At 42.9% G+C, this 26,293-nt stretch overlaps 1 protein-coding gene across 4 annotated transcripts; it reads right to left on the minus strand.

Moving 5' to 3' along the window:
* Window positions 1-956: 956 nt before the first annotated feature.
* LOC127697590 (major histocompatibility complex class I-related gene protein) lies at window positions 957-21,434 on the minus strand. 4 transcript variants are annotated; one of them, XM_052200838.1, is made up of 6 exons: window positions 21,252-21,434; window positions 11,719-11,979; window positions 10,774-10,914; window positions 6,376-6,651; window positions 3,747-3,851; window positions 957-2,264 (listed from the first exon to the last, which is right to left on the minus strand). In XM_052200838.1, exons 1-6 carry the CDS (start codon window positions 21,304-21,306, stop codon window positions 2,206-2,208), a joined length of 897 nt encoding a protein of 298 aa, XP_052056798.1. In that variant the 5' UTR covers window positions 21,307-21,434; the 3' UTR covers window positions 957-2,205. The 4 variants fall into 4 exon arrangements, with proteins under 4 accessions (XP_052056798.1, XP_052056797.1, XP_052056799.1 ...); XM_052200837.1 differs by having other exon boundaries at window positions 10,774-11,049; XM_052200839.1 differs by lacking the exon at window positions 21,252-21,434 and having other exon boundaries at window positions 10,774-11,049; window positions 11,904-11,974.
* Window positions 21,435-26,293: the final 4,859 nt, after the last annotated feature.

Consider the following 26,293-nt stretch of genomic DNA (forward strand, 5'->3'; position numbering starts at 1 on the left):
CTCATCGATTTTATGAGGCAAAAGAGGGAAGCAAGGATCCTATAACTACATTGCTGTCATCATCATCATCATCATCATCATCATTATTTTACAGGATATCATGTATCTCAGGTTGGCCTCAATTTTCCTCTGTAGCTGAGGGTGGCCTTGAACCCCTGATCCTCTTGCCTCTATCTCCCGGGTGCTGGAATTATAGGCATGTGTTATCATGCCGAGTTTTATGTTGCTCTAGAAATTGAACGTAGGGCTTCCAAAAGCAAGCAGTCTAACGCGCCCAGTCCCCACACTGCTCCTCCAACTGCTTCCTTCCTAACCTGCTCCATTCTCTATTTTATGGGCAAACCCTTGGTCTGTGCATGCTAAAAGAGAAAACAGATAATAAATGTAGAGGAGTTTAAAACAAAACCAGTCAAACAGGTTCTTCATATAATGTTCTTGATCTAAAACATTGGCAAAGAAAACTCAAAGCCTAAACACAATTGGAGTGGTAGTGCAGTTTTCTGTAACATTTAGAATATGGCATAACCCTGTTCATAGGCCTCAGTTAACAAACATCTATAGTCAGTAAATGTGAATTAATTAAATGAATTAAAAGAATTAAGAAACAATTTAATTTTAAGCCACTTACAATAAAAAGAGGCAAAGTTTTAGTTTTTGTTTGTTGTTACTGGTATTAGTGGTGGTGGTGGTGGTGGTGGTGGTGGTGTGTGTGTGTGTGTGTGTGTGTTTGCAGTGCTTAAGACTGACCTCGGAGCCTGATAAGAAAATTCTCTACCACTGAACTACACCCTAAACCCCCAAAGGTTCAAGTCTAACTTCTGTCTTTTCTGTACTAGCTCAGTCTCCGACACCAGAGTGAAGAGAACTCCTTTTGAGACATAAACATATGAACACATTTTGTCAGATTAAAAAAAAAAAACAACCAAAACACACACACACACACACACACACACACACACAAACCAAAAACCATTTATTTAGCACTCATGGAGAGGTCAGAGGGCAACTTTCAGGAGTCAGTTCTCTCTTTCACTGTGTGGGTCAGGGTGCCTGACCTCAGGTGGACATGCTTGGCAACAGACATCTTTACCCACTGGATCATCTCCAGCCAAATATATTATTTTCATGTTGAAATATTGCAAGTGAGTCTAGGTCTCTGCAGTTCTACGGAAGGGGATAATATGTCTGGTAAATATTGTTTTAGTTCTGTTTTTTTTTTGTTAAGATTTATTTATTATATGTAAGTACACTGTAGCTGTCTTCAGACACCAGAAGAGGGCATCAGATCTCTTTATGGATGCTTGTGAGCCACCATGTGGATGCTGGGATTTGAACTCATAACCTTTGGAAGAACAGTCAGTGCTCTTACCTGTTGAGCCATCTCTCCAGCCCCTGTTTTAGTTCTGTTAAGTGTGTTGTTATTGTTTTGGTTTATTTTAAATAGGGTTTCATTGTGTAGCTCAAGCTAGTCCCAAACATATAATCCACCTGCCTCAGCTTCCTGAGTACTGTGCTTATAAGATTCCCATCACATTCAGCTTGATAAATTATTGTTCTAATTTCTCACAGAAACAGTAAAATCGAAGGAAGCCATTGCCGTATATCTATTCCATGTTTTCTGACAGAGCCACCATGAACTGGGTGCTTCTGCTTCCCCTCGTGCCATGATCTGTGTTTTGGGACGTGCCCATTCAAAGGCTGTTGTGGAAACTTGCTGGCTGTTTTCTTGGGCCGGCTCACCCCTCCTTACAGATTCTTAGTCATGAGAGCCATGATGGTCAAAGTTCTTACACGGTAAACATTTTCACGAGAGAAAATGGACAAGAAAGGCTGTTTTGTGGTAGAATGGGGGAACTTGCACATGATGTCAAGTAAAGGCTGATGCTCAACTCTGTGACATTTTAGAAGACACCTCCTGCTTAGATAAGAAAGTTGCATGCAGCTCTGAGACTCTAATCTACTTGTAAATCACCATTTACAATTATGATATTGGGAAGTATTGGGTCATGGGACAAACTATTTAAAGTTGATTGTGATAAAGGAGTCCACCAGGAGTCTAAAAGTTGACAGATCTTCTGGAGCCAAAGAATGAAGAGAAATTTGTAGCTCCTATCTTCCTGTCACAAATGCTCGATTCTACAATCCCCCTTTGTGTCAGGAGTATGGCTGAGACATGTGGGTGCCTGAGAGCAGAGATCATGGCTCCTAAGAGGGAGAGCTGACCTCATTCACTTGAGTGGGTTGGTACATGACTTCTTTTGGTTCTGAAAGGAAAAAGTTTTAGTTAGTTATGTGTACAGTTTCCTCACATCTCAAAAATTATTCAATATTCAGCAAAACCTAGAAGTAGCCACTGGCAGTTTTAGTCTGCTTTCTCAAGATTCTCCTAGAAGTTGTTACTTTTTAACTCAAAATTTACAAACTCCAGAAGAGAAGCAGGATCTTTTCTAGAGATGTATATGTTGATTTGTTTAGGATTCATATTGCATTCTATTTATTATGGAAGCATTACTTACCCACTAGCTGGGTTGATTTTCTAGCAAATGGACTGGTCTGACTAGTAACTAATATCACACAGGTACAGTATCCCCTGGATTGGATTCAAGTTAACAACAATCAAGGAAAGGCAAGCTCCTGTCCACCCAGCTTCTGAGCCCTGATCCAGATTTCATTAATATTTGTTGTGATCAGCTTGAGTAACTAGTAAACCAGAAATAGAAAATGACATTTCAAGACTATGCCATTAGCTCTATGACATACCATCTTAATTGTCCTTTTCATTGTTGTTTCCCAGGAGTCAGTACAATGCTTAAAGCACAACAGACATTTTACACATGTTTTTTAATGAATAGATTTATACAACAGACATTTAGTACATGTTTAACGAATAGATTCATTATCTATGCTATCTCCTTCCTTCTTATCTCAAGTCCTATTTTACAACGATATCTACTTTTAAACAGTTCATGTGCTGAAAAATGAATTTCAGAGAAAGAGGACTTTCATATAATTGGGCTAGAAGAATGGTGTGGTGGTTTGGATACATGTGGCCCAAGACTTGGCACCACTAGGATGTGTGGCCTTGTTGGAGTAGGTGTGTTACTTTGGGGGTGGGCTTTGAGACCCTTCTCCTAGCTGCCTGGAGGACAGACTTCTTATAGCTGCCTTCTTGTCAAGATGCAGAAACAATCTGCTCCTCCAGTGCCAAGTCTGCCTAGATGCTGCCGTGTTTCCTGCCATGATGATAATGCACTGGACCTCTTAAAGCTTAAGCCAGCCCCAATTAAATGCTGTTCATTATAAGAGATGCCTTGCTGGGCGGTGGTGGCACACGCCTGTAATCCCAGCACTCTGGGAGGCAGAGGCACGCGGATTTCTGAGTTCGAGGTCAGCCTGGTCTACAGAGTGAGTTCCAGGACAGCCAGGGATACACAGAGAAACCCTGTCTCGAAAAAACCAAATCAAAAAAAAAAACAAAACAAAAAAAAAACCAACAACAACAACAACAACAACAAAAGAGATGCTTTGGTCATGGTGTCTGTTCACAGCAATGGAAACCTACACCAAGACAAATGGGAAAATTAACAGGTGTTTTCTCTATAGAGGGGGAAAGTTGTCCCAGGCCCTCATGTGATTCTAACATGAGGGTCAACCTGTTTCTAAACGGAACTTAAGTGGCAGATCCAGTAAACAGAAATCTCAGGAGACCACTAGCAGCATCTGCCAAGAGTCCTACATGCTCTCACCTCGTGACCTTCTTCTCCAGATTAGAACACCAGTTCCAGCCAGGATGACGATGAGAACCGTGGTCCCGGAGATTGTGATCACCACTAGAAGGATGCTTCCTGATTCTGTAGGTAAATGAGAAAAACCTCCACATTGCATGAAGTGCATTATGGTGTTCAGTAGGAAGCTTAGCTATTGCCACTTCTCAGTTACCATCTGATGGCACATAAATATATGGGTATGCTTTCTTCTGTTTGTTTATCTGTTTGTTTTTCCTGAGACAGGGTTTCTCTGTGTAGCACCAGCTGCCCTGAAATTCACTTTGCAGATCAGGCTGGCCTCAAATCAGAGATCAACCTGCCTTTGCCTCCCACCCCACCCTAGGCCCCCAGTGCTGGGATTAAAGGTATATGCCTCTACCACCCAGTTCTATCTATCTATCTATCTATCTATCTATCTATCTATCTATCTATCTATCTATCTATATCTATCTATCTATATATATATATACATTTATATATATATATTTATCATCTATCTTTCTATTTTGGTTTTTTTTTTCCAAGACAGGGTTTCTTTGTGTAGTCTTAGAACTCACTTTGCAAACCAGGCCTCAAACTCAGAGACTTGTCTGCCTCTACCTTCTGAGTGTTGGGGTTAAAGGCATGTGCCGCCACCACCTGGCTATTTTTTAAAAATGTAATATGTAATATAGTAAGCAGCAACAGGCATGACACACACAAATGACAGCTATTTGAGGTCCTCAGTAATTCGTAGGAGTATAGATGAGTGTGGGAACTAAACACTGTGAGAGGCACTGAAAAGAACCATTGCAGGGGCTGGAGAGATGGCTCAGTGGTTAAGAGCACTGACTGTCCTTCCAGAGGTCCAGAGTTCAATTCCTAGCAACCACATGATGACTCACAACAATCCACAATGGCATCTGATGCCCTCTTCTGGTGTGTTTGAAGACAACGACAGAGTATTCATATAAATACATACATACATGAATACATACATAAAATTAAACAAACATTGTTGGAGCTGAAGAAAACAACCCTGAGATTTCACCTCACACCAGTCAGAATGGCTAAGATTAAAAACTCAGGAGACAGCAGGTGTTAGCGAGGATGTGGAGAAAGAGGAACACTCCTCCACTGCTGGTGAGGTTGCAAGCTGGTACAATCACTCTGGAAATCAGTCTGGTGGTTCCTCAGAAAACTGGGCACGACACTTCCAGAGGACCCTGCTATACCACTCCTGGGCATATACCCAGAGGATTCCCCAGCATGTAATAAGGATACATGCTCCACTATGTTCAAAGCAGCCCTATTTACAATAGCCAGAAGCTGGAAAGAACCCAGTTGTCCCTCAATGGAGGAATGGATACAAAAAAATGTGGTATATTTACACAATGGAGTACTATTCAGCCATTAGAAACAATGAATTCATGAAATTCTTAGACAAATGTATGAAGCTGGAGAACATCATACTAAGTGAGGTAACCCAGTCTCAAAAGATCACTCATGGTGTGCACTCACTGATAAGCAGATATTAGCCTAGAAACTTGGAATAACCAAGACATAATCCTCATATCAAATGATACCCAAGAAGAAGGAAGGAGTGGCCCCTGGTTCTGGAAAGGCTCAGTGCAGCAGTATAGGGCAATACCAGAACAGGGAAGTGGGAAGGGGTGGATGGGGGAACAGGGGGAGGGAAGAGGGCTTATGGGACTTTCGGGAGCCAGGAAAGGGGAAATCATTTGAAATAAAAAAGAAGACAGCGACAGAGTACTCATATAAATAAATAAATAAAATTAAAACAAACAAACATCGTTGGAGCTGGAGAAATGGCTCAGCCATTAAGAGCACTGACTGCTCTTATGGAGGATAAGAACTTCCAGCACCTGCCTAGATAGTCCACAACCATCTGAAACTCCAGCTTCCAGCACCTGCCTAGATAGTCCACAACCATCTGAAACTCCAGCACCTGCCTAGATAGTCCACAACCATCTGAAACTCCAGCTCCAAGGGATCTGATGCCTTTTTCTGAACTCGTTTGGCACCTGCATTCACACAAATAACATACCCCCACATAGACACACATAGATACACACATGAATAAAAATAATAAAATAAATTTTGGAGCTGGAGAGATGGCTCAGTGGTTAAGAGCACAGGCTGCTCTTCCGGGGGTTCTAGGTTGGATTCCCAGCACACATGGTGGCTAACAACTATCACTCTAAATCCAAAGGATTCAATGATCCTCTTCTGGCCATTGTGGACACTCTACACATGTGGTGCACAGCCATACATGCAGGCAAAACAAAATGAAATTTTAAAATTACAAATAGAAATTGAAGTCAGGCGTAGTTGTCCACACCTTTAATCCCAGCACTCAAGAGGCAGAGGCAGGTGGATCTCTGTGAGTTCAAGGCCAGCCTGGTCTACAAAGCAGGTTTCAGGACAGCCAGGGCTACACAGAAACCCTGACTCTAAAAAAACAAACAAGCAAACAAACAAAGCAGTTGCCATTGTACCTCCACCTGGTGAAGCCTGAGCTGACCCAGCCTCCCTTCTGCACAGGCGTCACAGCTTTCTACCCCTTTCTTAGTCTCACTTCCCAGAGAGCCACCACCCCCATACTTACCGGGAGGGGCTTCCAGAACCATCTGACGACCACAGTGCTCCACATGGCAAGAATAAATGTCATTACTCTGAGGATCCAACTCAACTGACACCCACGTTTGATAGGTTCCATCCCCACTGGGAAGCACCCCTCCATAATCCATTTCCTGGGGAATTTCTTTCCCATTCTTCATCCATGTCATGGAAATTTCTGGTGGGTAGAAGCCATGAGCTCTGCAGAAGAGTGTTGTAATCCCTGGAAAAGTTTCCTTTCGAGTTGTTCTTACCACTGGATGCTCTAGAGAGAAGCAGCCACCGTTAAATGGAAGGGTCTTGGGTACTGAACTTACCATGTTCAAACACAAAAATTTTCCAGTTAATTTTCTTTGCTGCAAAAAATGAAGCTGAGAATGAACCAGAACCCAAACTCATCAACAACAAACTTGGATTCTGTGGCCTTCCTCCTATGCAGTAGGCAAGGGGACACATGCAGCTAAGGCACTTTTGTGCTCTAAGGGGAGAAAAGGGTCATAGCATTTCAAGTATTTGGAGAGTGTATTGAAGTTGCTTACTGTTCACCTTTGAAATACCCTTATGTGGGGGCCGGAGAGATGGTTCCGTGGATAAGAGCGAGCTCTGATTGTCCAGAGGGCCCAGGTCCAGTTCCCAGCACCCACATGGCAGCTCACAATTGCCATAACGCCATCTAGTTCCAGAGGATCCAACACCTTCACACAGATACACAGGCAAAACACCAGTGCACATGAAACAAAACAAATACCCTATGGTTAAGGATAAGTAAGTCACAGCATATGTAAATGGTTATTCTTTTTTTTTTTTAAGTTTTATTTATTTATTTATTTTATGTGAGTACACTGTAGCTCTTCAGACACACCAGAAGAGGGGGGCATCGGATCCCATCGTAGATGGTTGTGAGCCACCATGTGGTTGCTGGGAATTGAACTCAGGACCTCTGAAAGAGCACTCAGTGCTCTTAACCACTGAGCCATCTCTCCAGCCCATGGTTATTCTTGATAAATAATTCACCTAGAGGTTGGAGACTAGAATGAAATAGATCTCAATTCTGCACTTAGTGACAATAACAACACGCAGCCATGTCAGGTCAATGGGGGCTCTGGATTGCCCCATGCTATTGGGGTAGCATTCTGATGGTTATAATCAGATGCAAGCACATGTCATGGTCCCATGTGCCCTCAAAGAAGCTACAGAAATTAATATTACAGAAGGGCTCTAACAATGGAGGCAGGAGGGGAGGAGACACCATCCCTATGCTCAAGGATGACCTCACCGTGCTCCTCCCTCAGCCTCCTAAATATTAGGATTACAGGTATGAACCACGATGCTCAGCCCGTTGCCCACCAATCGCCACTGGTGATCTAACTTCCTCATGACATCATATGCCCATTTTCCATACGGTGTTATCTTTACCTTTCCAGCTGAGACTGGTCATAAAGCCAAACTGAAACCAAACACACTGTCTGGTGGATCTTCCTAGTCATCTGTGAGACTTCCTTCCTCATTAGTGTCTGACATTGTGGGTTCAGGGAAAAGCCTCCACCTCAAAAATACCTCCTTGTCTCTTATCTGAGGCACGGAATTTAGTAGTAGGAAAAGACTTACCAACATTCAAAATAAAACATTGCCAAGAGATTTTTTTTTTTTTTTACACTATGCCTGCAAGAAATGAAACAACCTCCCAAGGCAGGGGGTTTTGATCAAAAGGTCAACACCATTATGACACTCAAGACAAGAAATGAGAAGTACACATACACACACTTGAGTCAAACCTTCCATACTCTTCCCACACAACCCAGGTTCCTCCTGGTTGATCCCAAGAGCTTCTGCACCAGGCAGAATCATCAAAATTAACTAGTTACCTCTGAATCTCAATTCTTAGCAACTCGGCTTGAGTTTTCCTACCTTTGCCTACTGTATTCAGGACAAGCATCAGGCCAGGCAACTGGGGGCAAATGCTACTGGTGTGCTTTGAAGATAAACCCTGACAGGATCATGAGTTAAATCCAGGCTTTCTTGCCATTGGTGTTATTTTGGGAGGTTCTGGAAACTCTAGGAGGTGGTGTCAAGCTAAGTGAAGCAGATCACTGTGGGAATCCCTGGGGCTTGTATCTTGTCGTTGGCCCTTTCCTTGCTCCTCCTGCTTACTGTCCACTGTGACATCAAATGCTTCACCACACCCTTCCCACCAGGACGGTGCCAAATGTCTGAAACTGTGACGAGTCTTTCCCTCCTCTTAGGCTAAGTTGTTTCAGGCATTCTGTCACAGCAAAGAGAAAAATAACCAACCCAGCTATGTGGCAAACATACCCAAATCAGAAAGCAAACACCTATTTTTCCTTTTCCTGTCTGCTGAGACTCAGCCTAAAACACCCTTAGTGATGAAGAACAGCCAAGATCTATGATAGAATTTAACCAGATCTCAGATGTTCTTCAGTCAGGCGACATTCACATTCAATATGAGAGCCCCGCTCTAAGGCTTAGCATCATCTTCCACACTTTCTGGGAAGTAGGCAAGGCGACATTATATTACCCCAGACTGGGGTTTTGCTGGCTGACCGAGACCTTCCAGAAACTTCGCTTTTTCCTGATAAGAGCGGCTCCTTCTCCTGTCAATTGACAGCATATTTTGAGACATTACCAGAACCCTCTGGAACATGGGCTTCTGTGAAGTACTCATCCTAATTCCTCCCCTACAACCATCACTCAGTGCAGAACAGCTGGTATCTCCGTGTTAGCTCCTGGATCTAGTGTCTGACCTTCTGTGATGTCTAGGACTTCACACTGTAGCTCTAGTGCTTCTCGTCCCTGGTTCCCAGCTGGACAGCCTCAGCCAGAGAGCAGTGAGCTGATGAAGTACCAATCTCAATGCACAGACAGTCCTGCCCTGGGAACGTTCCTCTTTAGCCTCACCTCCCTCAAGGATCCCCTTTCAGCCCACCAGCCCTTGCATACCTCTGCTAGCAGATGCCCACTTTTCCTGCCCCTCAGATTGCTCTAGTGGCCGTGGCGTTTCCGCGTTGTACTTTGTCAGACACTTCACCACCCCTTCCAGGATCCTCACTAGACACCTTGTAAAGGAGTCCTGAGTGAATCTCCGAAATGAGACCATTTTGGCTGTGTGTGCTGTGAGTTCCTGCTGGAACTTTGTAAGCCACTGTTAATCTTTGAAGTCTTTCCCAATGTTCACAGTGATTAGCTAATGAAGCCACATGTGATCCAACTCAGGCCAGTTCTCTTATGATTTATTTTTTTATTTAGGCAACAAGTACTCAGAGACAGTAGTAGCCTGTTTTGTGGAATGGAGAAGCCATGAGGATGTAAGATTTGTGCTCCTAGCCTCAGCTACCCCACCGCCACCATGGAGAACAGCATTCAAGTACTGGTTGTGGTTTCTTAGGTCCCCGTGCTATTCTGATTCTTGCTTTCAAATAGGATGTGAGCCTTTTTGAAATAGGTTTGTTAACTGCAACCACTGAGCCTATGGTAGTTATTCTGCTAGTAGGGAAGAAAGCCAGTACTAGGCTGTTGTCATCTGCCTCCTAAGCTTGGGCATTTTAGACTGACAGCACATGGTTATTTTGTTTTGTTTTTGAGACAGTTTCTCTGTGTAGCTCTGGCTGTCCTAGGACTCAGTCCATAGACCAGGTTGGCCTTGAACTAACAGAGATTCACCTACCTCTGCTTCCTGGGTGCTGAGGCTAAAGGCCTTAGCTACCACCACCCAATAGGGCAGCACGTGTTTATAACCACAGTCCACACCCTTCCTCCCAACACGGGGCTTGCCACATTTCTGGAAAGTCCCACAGACTGGCCATTACTCTCATGGGAAAGGGTCTATAGCGTTCAGGGATTTCCTGAAACATTTTGAATCATCCAGTCCAACATGCAACATTCCACATGCTGCTGAAGTTGACCAGTGGGATCATGCATTTATGGCAGAAGATAAACTCTGTACCCAGAAGAACTGAAGAGTTACTCCCCAAGTAAGGAAAAAAACCTGTCTTCCCAAGGCTCTTCTTCATAGGGCTAGCTTTGCACTCACACAGGGATTCTGTGAACCCTTGCTTATTAAATAATCTGCAACAGCTTCCCAAAGCTTTCCCTAGCCTCTCACTGACAGGAGAGAACTTTTTTTTTTTTTTTGATAGAGGTGCCCTTGGAGGTATTACATTCTGTCAAGACAAGTGGAACTGCTAAGGCTTGTCAAGATGCTGCTAAAAATATAACTAATGAGAGTTCTCTAGAGGGGTTACAGGTCAGAAAAGTCCAACCAAGAGATGGATTTCAGCACAGGATGAATATCACCTGCAGAAGAGGAAGTTAGACACAAAGCCAGGTTTTCTAGGGATGTTAAGAATGAGGTGTTCCCTCTTCCCATTACCTGTTCTTTCTAGAGCATCTCTTCCATACTCCAAGAACCTCTTGAGCCAGGCAATGCATTCTTCTTCCAGCCAGTTCTTTTGGTATTGCAACTCATGCAGGTTAGCCTCCCATGCTCGCTTGGTGATGTGAGCCACATTATCTACAGCCAACCAGGAGAGAGTGTCTTTATTGAAGATGATGAAATCTTGTCCATCATATGCGTACTGGAGAAACCCTGTGGTGCTGCCATCTTCGAGCAACTCACAACCAATCATTCTCTGGTAGGTGTGAAGCCCTGAAACATACACAGCCTATGGAAGGATGGCTTCAAACAGAGACACAGAGAGGCTTCTCAAGCGGTATAACTGGAGCATGTCTGGAAGCATTCTTTGCCTTGGGAGACACCACCACACAGGCCTATCATGTATTTGGCTTCCAGAAGGTTCCTGTTTTGCAGACCCATCTACTCACAGACATTGGTGAAGTACCTACAGCGTGGGAAAGGATCACAATGATGCCTGTCTTGGGGAATTATCCTCTCTTTGGGATGATTCATTGATAAATTTTCATAGCTATTCTGAGTGCAGTGTAGGAGCAAGAGATATGCAGGAGCCAGAAATATATCTGGGACAATTAATACTGTAAGTTTCTGTGCAGAAATAAGCAAATCACGAAGCCTAGCTGTCAGAACGTGAGTGCCAAGGTAAGCAAATTTAGACTGAGGAAAGAGCCGGTAGTTGGGTACCAATGGGATAGGAATATGGGGGCAAGGGATAACAGACTTTCACAAAAGGTCAGTGTGGAAGAACCATAGGGGAGATGGTGGGCACAGAACACAGCAACCTCGTTTTCAAAGTTTTGTCAGAGGATATCACAACAGGTGACATTAGCCATAGACAGCCCAGGGCCTTCCTTCTGGGGAGTAGCCAGTGAGGGAGAGTGCTCATCCCTGCTGCAATCACACCTGAGTGGTTGTAGTGCCTCTGCAGGTGCCTCAGCTCCGTCTGGAATGTCTGCTGCCAGCCCCTTAGCAGCTGAGTGTACCTCTCCCAGTGATCAGGTGCCAGGTTCGCCGCCATCCATGGAGCCTTTGGCTCCTTCTGTCGGGTGACACTGTCGTATGTAGTGATAGGGTGTGAGTCCACATACCCAACAGAGATAAATTCAGGGACTCCGGGGACAGGATCCGAAACAGCCAGACGAAAATATCTCAGCGAGTGGGTCCCTGAGGAGGAGGAGACAGGAAGGAAGGCGTTGAGAGTCACAGATGACAGAATGTAATAGCCTCATTCCCTGGCATCCCCGCACCAGTGCCCTAGCCCTGATACTCCATGGTGCCCATCCCACTATTTTATCCAACACAGATATAGAATCCTAGGAATTACAACCTGGAAAGACTTTAGCCGTGTGACCGAAGATGAAACTTTACAGGTAACCTCAACTTGATCTTGGGGGAAGAGCCAAAGACAATTCACTCGGCTGGATGCCTCAAGAAGCCTTTGGAGCCTCTGACAGTCCACTGACATTCCAACTCCTTTGTTTTACTGATAAAGTCTCTGGGTTGATAATTGAGGACCTTCATTCTATCATCTTCCAGCTACACATATTGGGGTACACACCCCTCTTCCCTGATTAAAGAGAGTCAGAACAGCTATTAAGGCTCAGGCCTCCTGCAGAAAATACTTCCAAAAGCATCATACTTTTCCTTGTTGTACCCAACCATTCCTGGTAGCTATTATCTTACTACTTTTCTACTTTTTCTTCCATTTAAATATCAATATGAGGATTGTGATCACCACAAAAGGTTAAAGTAAACTGAAATGAACTCCTAGGTTGTGCAAGAAGTTCAGGATGTGGTAGAGATAAGGAAGATGGTTTCAAAAGTAGCATATACGGGCTATCATGTCAATGTGGGCTCTTGGGAAAGTTTCTGTAGAGAGGGCCAGCATCTTGGAGGAGATCTCAGGGTCAAGAGGTGAGCAGGCCAAGGGGAGAGAAGGGAGTAGGGGTTAGCAGAAGTGTGCATGCTGGTTAAGGACACTATAGCCTTCTCTTCATTCTCCACGGAAACCATCTGGTGACTCTGCAAGTCATGCCTGGCACTTAGCTGGGCTTCTAAAATGGCACTTCATGACCTAGGGATGTCTGCTGACAGACATGAAGTCAGTAATTCAGAACAGGGATGAAGAAAAGTCCATGTTACACTTGACCTCGTAGCATGACAAACCTTGTGACAATTCGTATCTTACTAGAATGTGTTGACCAGATATTCAAAGATTTAATGTAACTGCTAAGGTCAAATCATTTGGAAGGACTAAGATTATTCTACACAGATGGTGATTCTGAAACCATTTACTCCAATCCCCTTCTTGCTCCGATGATTATGAAGTCAGGTTGGTTCTCCCCTTTCTGTGAGTCACCAGCATGACTCACTTGTGGAGCTGAGATCTATGATCTTAGCATTTGGCCCTTTGTCTAGCTGGGCCAGTCACGCTGCTTCTCAAGGGTCGTTTACTGTTTACTCAAATCTCCTAGGCCTTGCTGGAGAGTCCATTTAACTTAACAAGCATCTCTCACACCAACATGCTGGCTCGTTCACGGCCCCTCCCCGAGCTTTGTCTCTTTAACTTGGTACAGAAGCAGTTGGGCCATGTTTGACAAACATCTAAGGAAAATTACTAGAATATAAAACAACGAAACATGTGTTTTAGGGCATTCATCCATAGAGACTTGTTTTTCTTGAATATCTGCTATGGACAAGCTATAAGGCGACATCTGAAAGAGGAAAATGAATCGGGTACTACTTCTTCCCTCCAGAAATTTACAGTATAACTGGGGATTTTTATATAACAGAACAAATACAAGTGTCACAAAAGAGGCACCAATGGGATGCGGGCAAGACAGTGGCCCTGCACTTATAGGAGAGGCCCACTGAGAATCCTCCAAAGAAATCAAGTGAGATCAGTTACACCTTCAATGAGTCCTAAAAGGCGGCAGGTATGTCCATAATAATTATTAAGGTGTATTTATTTATTGTGCAAGGACCACGTGGCCAGTGTCATAATCACCCTTATGAAACATTGGTTTCATTCATTCCTCACAATAATTAAGCAAAACAAAACATGGTCTCATGTATCCCAGGCTAGCCTCAAGCTCTCTGTGTAGTCAATCATGACCTTGAACTTCTGAGTCTCCTACCTCACAAATCACCAAATCTGGTTCAGGTGGCACCGGGGATTGACTCCAGGACTTTGTACAAGCTGGACAAATACTCTATCCATTGGGCTACATACCCAACCCTCACAATAACATCCTTCAAGGTAGGTCCTATCATTCTGATTCCGCAGATGGAAGATGCAGAGAGATTAAATACATTGCTCCAAATTAACTAAATTAAATACAACCTTAGAAGACACAGTGAAGGAACCAGAAATCAAAAATCTGAACTCTCGCATAGGGAGCTGCTCCACCTATGACCACACAACTCTGTTTGATAGATACTCTTTCAACAGGATGCTGCAGTCTTCAGAGCCTGGATTAAAGTGCTCTCTCCTGCCCCCTTGTGTCAGACACATTTCAGTCTCTGATTTTACAGTCCCTAAAACCCAAGCAGATCTTCCTCTGGTGGGTAGCAGGTTCTGATTGGGTAGCCATGTCAATAAAGAACAGTTTATTGTTACCCTCTTCAAGTAACTCAGTGCCTTAGTAAGGTAAAAATGATTGTGATTTCTGATAACTAATCTTTGAGATTCTGGGTATTGTGGGAATGAGAAGTAAATGGCTGTATTTTTAGTTAAAAAAATCTTTGGACACTCCTCAATGCATGCAGTGATGCCGATGGTTCTGCATGCAGTGATGCCGATGGTTCTGCATGCAACCCAAACCACTAGTCCCCTTTCCTAAAAGCTGTCAAGTGACTGGCTCTTATGGCGAGTCTAAAAATGACAAATGTGACAGTCTGACTTCTTAGCCATAGTATTAATTACTTCCCTTATTTTTATGGAGAAATATGTGATAGAAATATACGGGAGGAAGGATTTATTTTGGCTCATGGAAAAAAGGAGTAGAGTTCATAGTGGTGGGAAGAAAAGGTGTCTGGGATGCGTCTGGTCTGGGTCTGCTGGAGCCTGTGCTCTAGTTCCTCATGTCTCTCCAGGTCAGAAAGCAGAGGGCTCAGGCTAGAAGTGTGCTGGACAGTAATAACCCCTAGCTAACCTTAAGGCGTGTTATCTAGGTTCTGTGCCCCAAAACTGCACTCTCAAGAGACATCACCAACTAAGCACCTAGTATGTAAATACATAAACTTGGGGGTACATTTCACATTCAATCCACAGGATCCCACCCTGGCCCCAGAGGCCCGTGGCCATCTCATGACAAGATGCATTTTACAATTGTAAAAGTCCTTACCATCTTTTTGTTTTGTTTTGTTTTTACTTGAGTGATTTTATTAAAATTTTTGCTTGTCTGAAAATCATCTTTTTATGTATATGAGTACGTTGTGACTGTCTGCAAACACACCAGAAGAGGACATTGGATCCCATAACTGATGGTTGTGAGCCACCATGTGGTTGCTGAGAATTGAACTCAGGACCTCTGGAAGAGCAGCCAATTTAACCACTGAGCCATCTCTCCGCCATGCCCCTAACATCTTAAGGGTTCCAACACTGATCAAAATCCAAAATCTTGGGGCTGGAGAGATGTGGATTTTTCTTTAATAGCACTAATATCCTTATGAATTATCACAGCTTTTTCCCACAGTTGCTTTGACTACAACTGTATTTATGTCCCTTTCTCTGCCAAACTACGCACTTTTCAAATATTCCTTCTCTGCTTTTGGCTGTCTATTGCTTTAATATGGCTAAAAGCAGGGACAGTAACCACCACAGTAGAACACTTCTAGCCAGAGATTTTCTTCACCAAAAAAAATTAATACATTGCTTTTAAATTCAGCCTTGTTTCGATTTTCAGGACACAGGAGGGACATAGCTTGTTTGCCAGAATGTAACACAAATGGCCTCTAGTCCAATTCCTGATAAAATCTCTCTTGCCCTCTGCCAGAACATCCCTTGAAGCTCTAGTTACAGCATATGGAGCCCATAGCTCCAACCTTTTTCTTATTACTTTTACACACCACTCCTGAAGTCCTACAGACTACACAGTCAGGTTTAGCATTGTAGTGACCCCACCCCTGGTACCAATTTTCTGTATAAGTTACTTTTCTCATTGCAGTGATGCAAACTTGATTGACAGAAACGACACAAGGCAAGAAAGACTTATTTGCATGATGGCTTAAGGAGAGACCATCCATCATAGTGGAGAAGGCATGGAAGCTGGGATTAGCTTAGCTGGGAAGGAAGGGGTTCATTATCCTCATGCTACACAGCCAGGAAGTACTGAGCTTTGGATAGAAGTAGGGTCAACCTATACCTCTCAATTCTTGCCTCTGCTGCCTTAAGTCTGCAAACTAAGTCTCATGTCCTAAAACTTCCCAATATCACAACAGAGCCACCATCTGAAATCCAGTGTTCCAACACATATACCTGTGAGGAATATTTCCTATTGAAACCATAACAATTACTCTTTCATGGCTATCCTTTCAACATGTACCAATATCTCATTTCATACAAATATTATTCTTTTCTGAATCCCAGTAAACATAGTTCTAGGTGCTAGGGGCACAATACAGAACAAATAAAGGACCAGTCCTCTGAGATAATTTCTAGAAGGGATATTGTCAATTGACAAATATATAATACAAGGTCAAGTGATAATAAATTGTATTAAGAAACTAGTGTGCATGGTGGTATATGCCTTTAATCCCAGCATCTGGGCAACAGAGGCAGGTGAATCTCTGTGAGTTTCAGGACAGCCAGGGCTACACAGAGAAACGCTGTCTCAGAAAACAAAAAGCAAACAAACAAATAAAGAAAACAAAAGTAGAGAAAGGAGACAGTGAAGAGAGAGTGAATGGAGCGAATGTGTTAAACCAACCAGAAAAGGCTTTTTTGACCAGGTAGCATTGAGCAGAGTTGTGTCTAGAGTGAAGGAGGGGCTGTGTGTGTATGTGTGTGTGTGGGACAATCCTTCCAGATAACTGAGCCCAAATTCTTGAGGGTGTATGCTTTCCATACTGGAAGGTCATCAAGGAGACGGTGCTGCTCCAGAGAGGGAATGAATGAGGAGCTGAAATGCTTCTCTTCTCCTCCCTACTCCTTGAGTACAACAATGACCACACGTCTCATATCCCAGAAGAATCTCCATCTATGAATCCTGTTCTTTGTTTTTTTGTTTTGCTTTCCTGAAACAGGGCTTCTCTGTGTAGCCCTGACTGTCCTGGAACTTGCTCTGTAGATCAGGCTGGCCTTGAACTTACAGTGGATTGTATTCTATTTAAATAATTCATTGAAAGTGTAATACAATGTGATTTGATGTTTATGCCCTTAAAAGATTTTCTCTAATATAAACTTAGATGTTGAAAATAATGTCCCTAGTATCTATGTCAGTTTGAACTTCATAAAAGCATTTAAAGAGCTATGTGTTTGATCTTTAATCTAGACCTCCTCTCTCCAATTTTTAGCAATCCTAGAGGGTAAGAGGACTGTGATCAAGCAAGAATAGATGGCTGTTCTCCCTAGTGAAAAGAAAAATCTGGACTGGAGAGATGGCTTCACTGTTAAGAGCACTGGCTGCTCTTCCAGAGGTCCTGAGTTCAATTCCCAGCTACCACATGGTGGCTCACAACCATCTGTAATGGGATCTGATGCACTCTTCTAGTGTGTCTGAAGACAGCAACAGTGTACTCACATATATAAAATAAATAAAATCCTTTTTTAAAAGAATCTATTTATCAGAATCATATACATTCATTATCAACTATGAAGAAGAGGGCCTTAGGGGAATAAAATATTGTCTTGGAGAAATTTCTCTTGCATGAACCTGGGTGAGAGCACCACGGAAACAGACTGAAATCTAATTGCCCATATTTTCTCATGCCAACTCTTTGAATTCAAGGCTCTCTCTCTCTCTCTCTCTCTCTCTCTCTCTCTCTCTCTCTCTCTCTCTCCCCTCCCTTCTCCCCCTCCTCTCTCCTTTCTCCCTCCCTTCCCTCTCCCCCATCCCCTCCCTCCTCTTTGGTTTTTTGTTTTTGTTTTTGTTTTTGTTTTTGTTTTTGTTTTTGTTTTTGTTTTTTTGACAAGATTTCTTTGTGCAGCTCTGGCTGTCCTGGAACTTACTCTGTAGACAATGCTGACCTCGATCTCAGATATTCACCTGCCTCTGCTTCCCAAGTGCTGGGATTAAAGGCATGCTCCACCACTGCCAACTCAAGGTTATTTCTAAGTAGATAATCTGCAAGTTTGTCTTCTAACAATAACACAACTGGTTTGTCCATGATCAGTCCTTGTCTCTGAAGCATCATTCACAAAGTAGATTGATGTAGTGGGCTAATTCATCTATTAAATTATGAATAACTGTAGGTGGAGGTATTGTTTCCCTAATTGGTTCTTGATTGTGTCAGTAAAGATGGCGAAGCCAATCGTTGGATGAAGGGGAAAAGTAGGATTTCCAGGTCCCAGGAGGAAAGGAGGGGGACAGTGGAACAGAGGAAGAAGCAGGCATGTAAGTTTCAGGACACTAATAGTTTGTAGCTTTTGCAGGGGGCGGAAGCTAAGAAGGATAGGGCAGGATATTCTTCACCCAGCCATTGAGTTATCTGACTAGTTTTAAAATATTAAGGCTGCCTGGTGTTTTCCATCCGTTGCAACTAAGATGGGCAGGAGAAAGAGCACAGCCTGGGTGGTTGTTAGAGGCTTGGAGGAGGTAACAGTGAGAGATTGAGAGAGCACAGGTCCCAGTTAGGGAACCAGCTGACCATTGGTGCAGCTGTGATGGGAGTGGGACCAGCTAAAGTGTGTTCTTGGAGCTGAGCTGAAAGTGTGGCCCCAGGAAGGCAATTGGGTGGATTTTAAAATTATACACAACAAATAACATCAAGAGACTAACCTGGATTATTATCAAAATGAAACACACAAAGTATATATAGCTGTGCAAGGGAAATCTTGTGCACACTGGCCCGGATTGATTAGAGGCACACATCACCACTTCAGTTTCACACTAGCTGAAACCAAGGGCAAGAAGCACAAAGCATCAATTTTTACATCAGTTCTGCAGCAACAGTAGATCATAGTTTTACATTTGAATTAATTATTGTTGTCCAAGCTTGCTACGCTTTGTAGTCAGGTGACTTTAATGTCTTAGGAACATTACTTTGAAACATAAGGTCTTTTAGGAAGCATTTAAGTGTCTGTTGGGAACAAGATCACAAAAACAAAAGGAAAACGGAGCTGTCTCTTCCCACCTGTAAAAAGAGCAGCTAAGGGAAGATTTGGGGAAACGAGAAAACCATGAAGAGCTATGGGAACTCCAAGGAAGGAGCAGGCACATCCATCACCTGTGGGCTATGCTGCCGCTGGACGTAATAATCTTAACATTTCCTGCCGTTATGTCCCAACCACTCTGGTTTCTCTTCCCCATGTCTGCCATGCATCCTTGGTATAAAAGTATCTATTTATGGGTCACACTGGGCACAAATATCATCCATAAATCTGAAATCCCTTCCCTGTCATTTTCCTCAAAGTTCATTTAGTGAGAATCATGGGAGGAAACAGCCCTCACCATGGACAGACCATAAGGAAGTAATTATAACAAACCATGTTCACCCCTAAGACTACAGGGAAATGGACAGCAAATAAGAATTGCTAAAGCCCAGCAGAGGCTGAAACTATAAAGAAGAGAGATTTTCAGAGAAAAGGAAAAACAACCTACACTGCAGAGAGCTACAGCCAGAGACTACTAAAAGACGTAAGGAAGCAAGAAAAGCAAACTTCAGTCTCTCTTTTCTCCATGTTCTCATCCCTTTCCTAGCATTTCCTATCAAGTCAACCACCCCAGAAGCTAGGACTGGATGATGCAGTCTGTAGCCATCAGCCAGAACACAAAGCAACACGGCAGGAGCACATCTAAGAGTCAGAGGGAAACAACTCACTCAGAGCAGCAGCACCGCATCCTATAACTCCCCACAAATTATCTACGTACGGGGTACTCGGAAGTCTAGCGGTATCAGAGAAAGGCCTGGACTAAAAGCAGAAGACATGTGTTACACTTTTAATCACTGTGCTAGAAGGTTCTGCAATCTCCTTAAGCCAGAGAAACATCTAGCCTTGTCTTTATTGTTCTCTCTTTCTCTCTTCCTTCATCTGTCTGTCTTTCTCTCTCTTCTTTTCTTTCTTTCTTTCTTTCTTTCTTTCTTTCTTTCTTTCTTTCTTTCTTTCTTTCTTTCTTTCTTTCTTTTGCTTTCTTTCTTTCTTTCTTTCTTTCTTTCTTTCTTTCTTTCTTTCTTTCTTTCTTTCTTTCTTCCTTCCTTCCTTCCTTCCTTCCTTTCAGCACTCAAACTGACCTCAAGTTCATCATTCCCCCTAAGCTTTACAGTAGCTAGGATTGTAAGTTTGCATCACCATACCAATATTCAGTTGTTCCTCCAATCAACTGACACATAGCAATCAATACGTGTAGAATTAACACAGAGACGATTTGAAAGAGTTCCTTCCTGGCTTGAGCATTAGTCAGCTTGGGTGGTCTGATCTGAGTTCTGGAATTCTCCTCTGAACCTTTAGAAGCACTAACACCAGCTAGAAAGTAGCTGCTTAGGGTAGAGGCTTTCTGTGTCTGTGGCAACACAGGCCTCCTGATTCCCCAGAGACACAAGCTCCCTAAACTATGATGAACTATTGAGGGGTTTGGTTTGGTTTTTTTTTTTTTTTGTATGTTTATTTTAATTTTTATCTATTTTTACTTACTTTGGTGTTCTGCATGTATGTCTATGTGAGGATGTCGGATCCCCTGGAATTGGAGTTACAGACAGTTGTGAGCTGCCATGTGGGTGCTGGGGATTGAATTGGTGCCCTCTGGAAGAGTAGCCATTGCTCCTAACTGCTGAGCTATCTCTCTAGCCCCAGAACTTTGTTTTCAATCCATGAATATTTCCTACACCTAGTAAACAAAGTCAGAGCCATGGCTTTATCTTTCTTGCATCTTTTGTTACAGGCTGTTCTTGCCCTGAGGAGGAAAAATTATCTATTGACTTGAACAATGGACAGACTGGACTGTTCAACTCTCCCCGAAGCTCTCACTACATACAGGCCTATTAGAAGGTACATTGTTAGAAAAGAAGAGAAACAGAAGGGAAAATAAGGATGTAGCAGAAAAGTGGGGAGACAGTTCTCAGAGGAAACGTGAGGCAGTCTTTCTAGACAGGCTGCCGTCCGTGCACATACATCTGGGCGGCAGGCCAGCTGCTCCATCGCCCTTCAGGTCTTGGGTACAAAGGACCTGTGGGTTTGTCTCTGGCTTTTTCATAGTTTGCACCACAAGTTTAGGAAGCAAAGTAGTCGTTATGTGTCAGCTTTGCATTTGGAAGCAAAGAGCACTTGGAATACTTACGAGTAAGGCTTCGCTTCGCCAAGAATACAGTGAGGAGAGGTAACAGGAGCATCATCAACCCCCTCTGAAGTCCTTTTCTTCCCAGATTTGTTTTTTTGTTTTTTGTTTTTTGTTTTTTGCCTCAGACAGTGACAGTCCCCTGATGAATCTTTTGAGAACCTGTACTCTACCGACTTGTGGGGAAATTTGGTTACTGAGCACTGCTTGGATGGGAGGTTGGGGAGGTGGTGGCATGAGGGGAGCATTCTCCAATAAGAACTGGGAACTATATTTTGTGTCATTAGTTGCTAGGTAGAATAGAGACATAGAAAATGAAAGCAATAAACATTAACCCCTTGTGGGTTTTAGACTCGGCTTGCTCCTGTCTTCTTTTCATCCAGTTCCCAATTGCAGCTCAGTTACGTGAGAGGTATAGGGAAGCAAAGATTAATAACACAGGTAATTTATTGCTTTTGGTTCTTTCTTGGAATTTAGATTTTTAACCAAGGGACAAAGAAAATCACACCCTGGCTTCTAAGATTATGGAACTCCCTGCTTAGTGTGATTTTCCCATCCATCCGTCTTAGATGTACCATTTAGATTGTCCTGTAATTTGTTTGTTTGCTTGTTTGTTTTTACTTATGTCTGTCTTTCCTGTACTTTTTTTTTTTACCTAGTACAATAGACCCTAAACAACCCCTTGGGGAAAAAAGAAGGCCTGTGGGAGTTTCTAAGGGGTCGCCACTGATCTTTCAAGGAAAGCAATCTCCAAGAGCAAGCTATGGTCACATTATTGCTAGAAACACATGACAAGTTAGGAAACAGCAGCCAGCAGAGGCAATTCAGGGAGCTGGGGAACAGGTCTGGACAGGAAAGAGGAAGTGCGGCAGAATAGAGAGAAGACTGGGGACAAGGCAGGGAAGCAGTGGGCTTTGGCTCGGGGTTGGGGACCAGGGCTTGTTCCCAGCTCTTTGACATGGGGCAGAATCTCAGACTGCACCATGACCAAGCATCTTCCACTTTAAAAGAAATCTGCCACGTATTCCACTGACTGTTGAGGCGGTGAGATTGCTTATTATGTGGGAAGAGGGGATGGGAGAATCAAACATCCTGGTTTCCTTCAGTCGTGAGCTGAGTGATGGCCCACTCTAAAGCTCAGAACTCGTGGTGAATACAACACCTTTTATATGGCACAAGGGACTCTGTAGGTGCGGTTGGTTTAAAGACACAGAGATGCAGAGATGATCCCGGACTACCTGGCAGAACCAACATAATCACAAAAGTCCCCTATTACAGGAAGGCAGAGGGTCAGAATCTGAGAAGGGTCTGTGACAGCAGATGCAATGCTGAAGCAGGTGTGAGCCGATGCGTGCAGGTGGCCCCAGGACCTGGGATGAGAAGGTTCTAGGCCCTACCCCAGAACCTCTAGAAGACATGCATGTATCAAAAGCTGTTTTTTTTATTTTTGTTGTTGGTGGTGGTTTTTTGTTTTGTTTTGTTGTTGTTTTTTTCCCTTAAGACCTGTCTTCAGAATTGTGACCTCCTAAATTATTGGAGAGAAAATGTATATTGTTTGCAGCCACCTAATTTTTGCTAATTTTTGCTTTTTATGAGAATAGAAAACTCTTAGGTATGTCTTCTTTGCCCCACAAAAGGCTAAAAGAAATGATTTGATGACCACTCCTCAGATGCTTGTATTTCTTTTTTCCTAATTTTCCTCTTTTGTTTTCTCCTGCGGTTAGTCATCTAGCAAATGTAGATATCCATGTGCCTTCCCAGAGACTGGTGTTACTGCTCAGTAGTGCTTGCATTCTATACCAATGTATTTGTTCCTTTGCCTTTTTTCTGTTAATAGCTTGTCCCCAAAATGTCATACTGTACTCTTAAAAAGGAAGCCTGAAGAGAGTAGGTAGCTTAAAATCACGTTAACTAACTGCAAATTAGCGAAGGGTACAAAGGCAGTGGACACCAGTCCTGATATATTTTAGTATATGTTTCTTTGGTGATTTTGTTGTAGATATGTATGTAGGATATGCATGTGGATATGCATGTGAGGTTCTCTTTTCTAAAAGGGGTTTCATGTTCTAATCCTAGTTTGTAAATTATTTCTCAAATTTATATTTGCCAAAACAGATACACATATTAATGGTATAACTTTACAAGTACTTATATTTTTCTCTTTTTTAATTTTTGAGATTATAAGGTGACACCATTTCTCCCTTCCCTTTCTTCTCTCCAAACTCTTCCATATACCATATTCCTGCTCTCTTTCAAATTCATGGCCTTTTTATTTTTAAAACTAATTGTTATCAGATGCATTTACATACATATACATATACATATATACCTAAATATAACTTGTTCAATCTATGTGTATGCTTTCAGGGCTGACTGTTTGACAGGGGACAACCAATTTGTGTGCTGTTTTCTGGGAAAGGCCACCTTTCCATTCTAGGTTGCCTGGGGTTCTTTGTGTAAGGTTGAGACTTCATGGCTTTTTCTCCAACCATTTTGACAAGTTTATGGTATTACCTTGTTCAGTTCAGCTTTGGGAAGTGGTTTGAATGCTGATAACTCCATAGGCTCACGTGTTTGCATGCTTAGTCCCTAGTTTGTGAACTGTTTTAGAAGGATTAGGAGGCGTGGCCTTGCTGGAGGAAGTGTGTTACTGGAGGTGGGCTTTGAGGCTTCGAAAGCTCTTCGAAAGCTCTTGCCAGACTCAGTGTTGCTCTCTTTGCCTGCTGCCTGTGGATCAGAATGTACAGCTCTCAGTTACGGATGCAGTGCCATGCCTGTCTGTCTCCCACTGTGATGATAATAGACTAACTTTCTCAAACTGTAAGCAAGCCCTCAAGTGGTTCCTTTTTTAAGGGTTGCCTTGGTTATGGTGTCACTCCACAGCAACAGAACAGCAACAAAGGCAGAAGGTGGTACCAGAAGTGGGGTATTGCTGTGACAGGCCTGTCCATGGTGTTATTTGGAGGAATACAGAAGACTTTGTGACTTTGGATTAGAAAAGTGGTTGGATGCTTTAAGTATGGCTTAATGGGACAAACATACACACACACACACACACACACACACAGAGAGAGAGAGAGAGAGAGAGAGAGAGAGAGAGAGAGAGAGAGAGAGAACAGTAAATAAATAAGGATGTAAATACATAAAGCTGCTGGCTGGAAGGAGTTGGGAGTTCTGAAGAGCACTTTGACATCAGACATGGAAATGCAGAATCTGGAGTTTGCCCTGCTGGATTTTTGTCTTGCTTTGGTCTAGTATTGCTTACTCTCTTTCTTCTCCTCCTTTGGAATGGTAAGGTATATTCTGTGCCACTGTATATTGGAGATATGTGATCCACCTTTTTATTTTTATTTTACAGGAGGTCGCAATGAAGAGTTTGCCTTGACTCGCAGAAGAGACTTTGGGCTCTTAAATAGTGTTGAGACTGTAAAAGATTTCTGTAACTTTTAAAGTTGGACTAAACAAATTTTGTGTTATGATATGACTATAAGCTTCTGGGGGTCAGGGAGGAGAATGTGGTGGTTTGAGTGATAATGGCTCCATAGGTTCATACAGTTGCTTACTTAGTTTCCAGATGGTGAACTGTTCGAGAAGGATTAGAAGGTTAGAATGTGTGGCCTTGTTGGAGAAAGTGTGTCATTGGGGGTGGCCTCAAAGCCCACACCAGGCCTAGCGTCTCTCTGCCTGCTGCTTAAAGCTCAGGATGTAAAACTCTCAGCTCCTTCTCCATCACTATGCTGGTCTGGTCTGCCATGATGATAATGGACTAACCTTCTTAAATTGTAAGCAAGTTCCTAATTCAATGCTTCCTTTTGTAAGAGTTGCATTTGTTACGGTGTCTCTTCATAGAAGTAAAATAATATACAAGATAGGCAGTCATGTAGGTGAGATGCTATGAGTATAGTCTCTAATATTACTAGGAGACACAACCTCATAGCAAAATTCCCTGATCATCACACTCTTAAAATTGTTCTGCCCTCCTCTTCTGTAATGCTCTTTGAGCATTAGATGTGGGAGTGTTTTATAGATGTACCTATCAGAGCTAGGCTTCATAATTCTACATTTTGATTGGCTATTGTTTTCTGTAATCGTCTCCATCCATTGCAAAGAAAAGTTTTCTTGATGAGCGATGAAGACTTTTCAGACATCCTCCCTTCTGTGTTTACCTCCCTCTGCTTCCCTAACGAGCTCCCGGTTTTCTCATTTCCCTATCATATTATTTATCTCCTGAAATTTCCCTTTATCCTCTTTGGTGGTTTGCATGAAAATAGCCTGCGTAGCTCATAAGGAGTGGCACTATTTGAAAGAACTGGGGCGTGTGGCCTTATTGGAGTAGGTGTGGCCTGGTGAAGTAGGTAGGTCACTGTGGGTGGCCTTTGAGGTTTCAGATGCTCAAGCCAGACCTAGTGTCACTCTCTCTTCTTGCCGTCTGCGGACACAGATGTAGAACTCTGAGCTTCCTCTCCAGTACCATGTCTGCCTACATGCTGCCATGCTTCCCACCATGATGATCACAGACCAAACTTCTGAAACTGTAAGCCAGCCCCAATTAGATATTTTTCTTTATAAGAGGTCATGGTTTCTCTTTATAGCAATAAAACCCTAACTAAGGCACCCACTTCCCACCTTCTTTTGTATTTACCGCTCTTCCTCCCTAAGGAACTTCTTTTTCTTGTTCTGATTCTGTTTTCTAAGTTCCTTTTCAAATTTATGTTTCCCAGGATTAATATACATATTTAATGGTGTAACTTTACTGGTTCTTAAGGTTCAAATCAGGATCAAGATTTTTTTTTATTTACACAATTTAAAAATTGTACTTATTATTATTGTGTTTGTGAACATGTGAGCATGGGTGCCCGTGCCTTGTAGAGGTCAGAGGGCAACTTTGTGTGGTCAGTTTTCTTTCCATCTGTATGTGGGTTCTTTGAGTCAAATTGGTTCCTAACTTGCTTGTTGGGATAATATTCTTGTGCATTGTGTAAAAGCATCATGCGTCAATAAAAAGCTGATGGCCTATAGTAAAGGGGGAGAGGATAGGCGGGATT

This window comes from Apodemus sylvaticus, chromosome 12 (genome assembly GCF_947179515.1).
Source record: "Apodemus sylvaticus chromosome 12, mApoSyl1.1, whole genome shotgun sequence".
NCBI lineage: Eukaryota > Metazoa > Chordata > Mammalia > Rodentia > Muridae > Apodemus > Apodemus sylvaticus.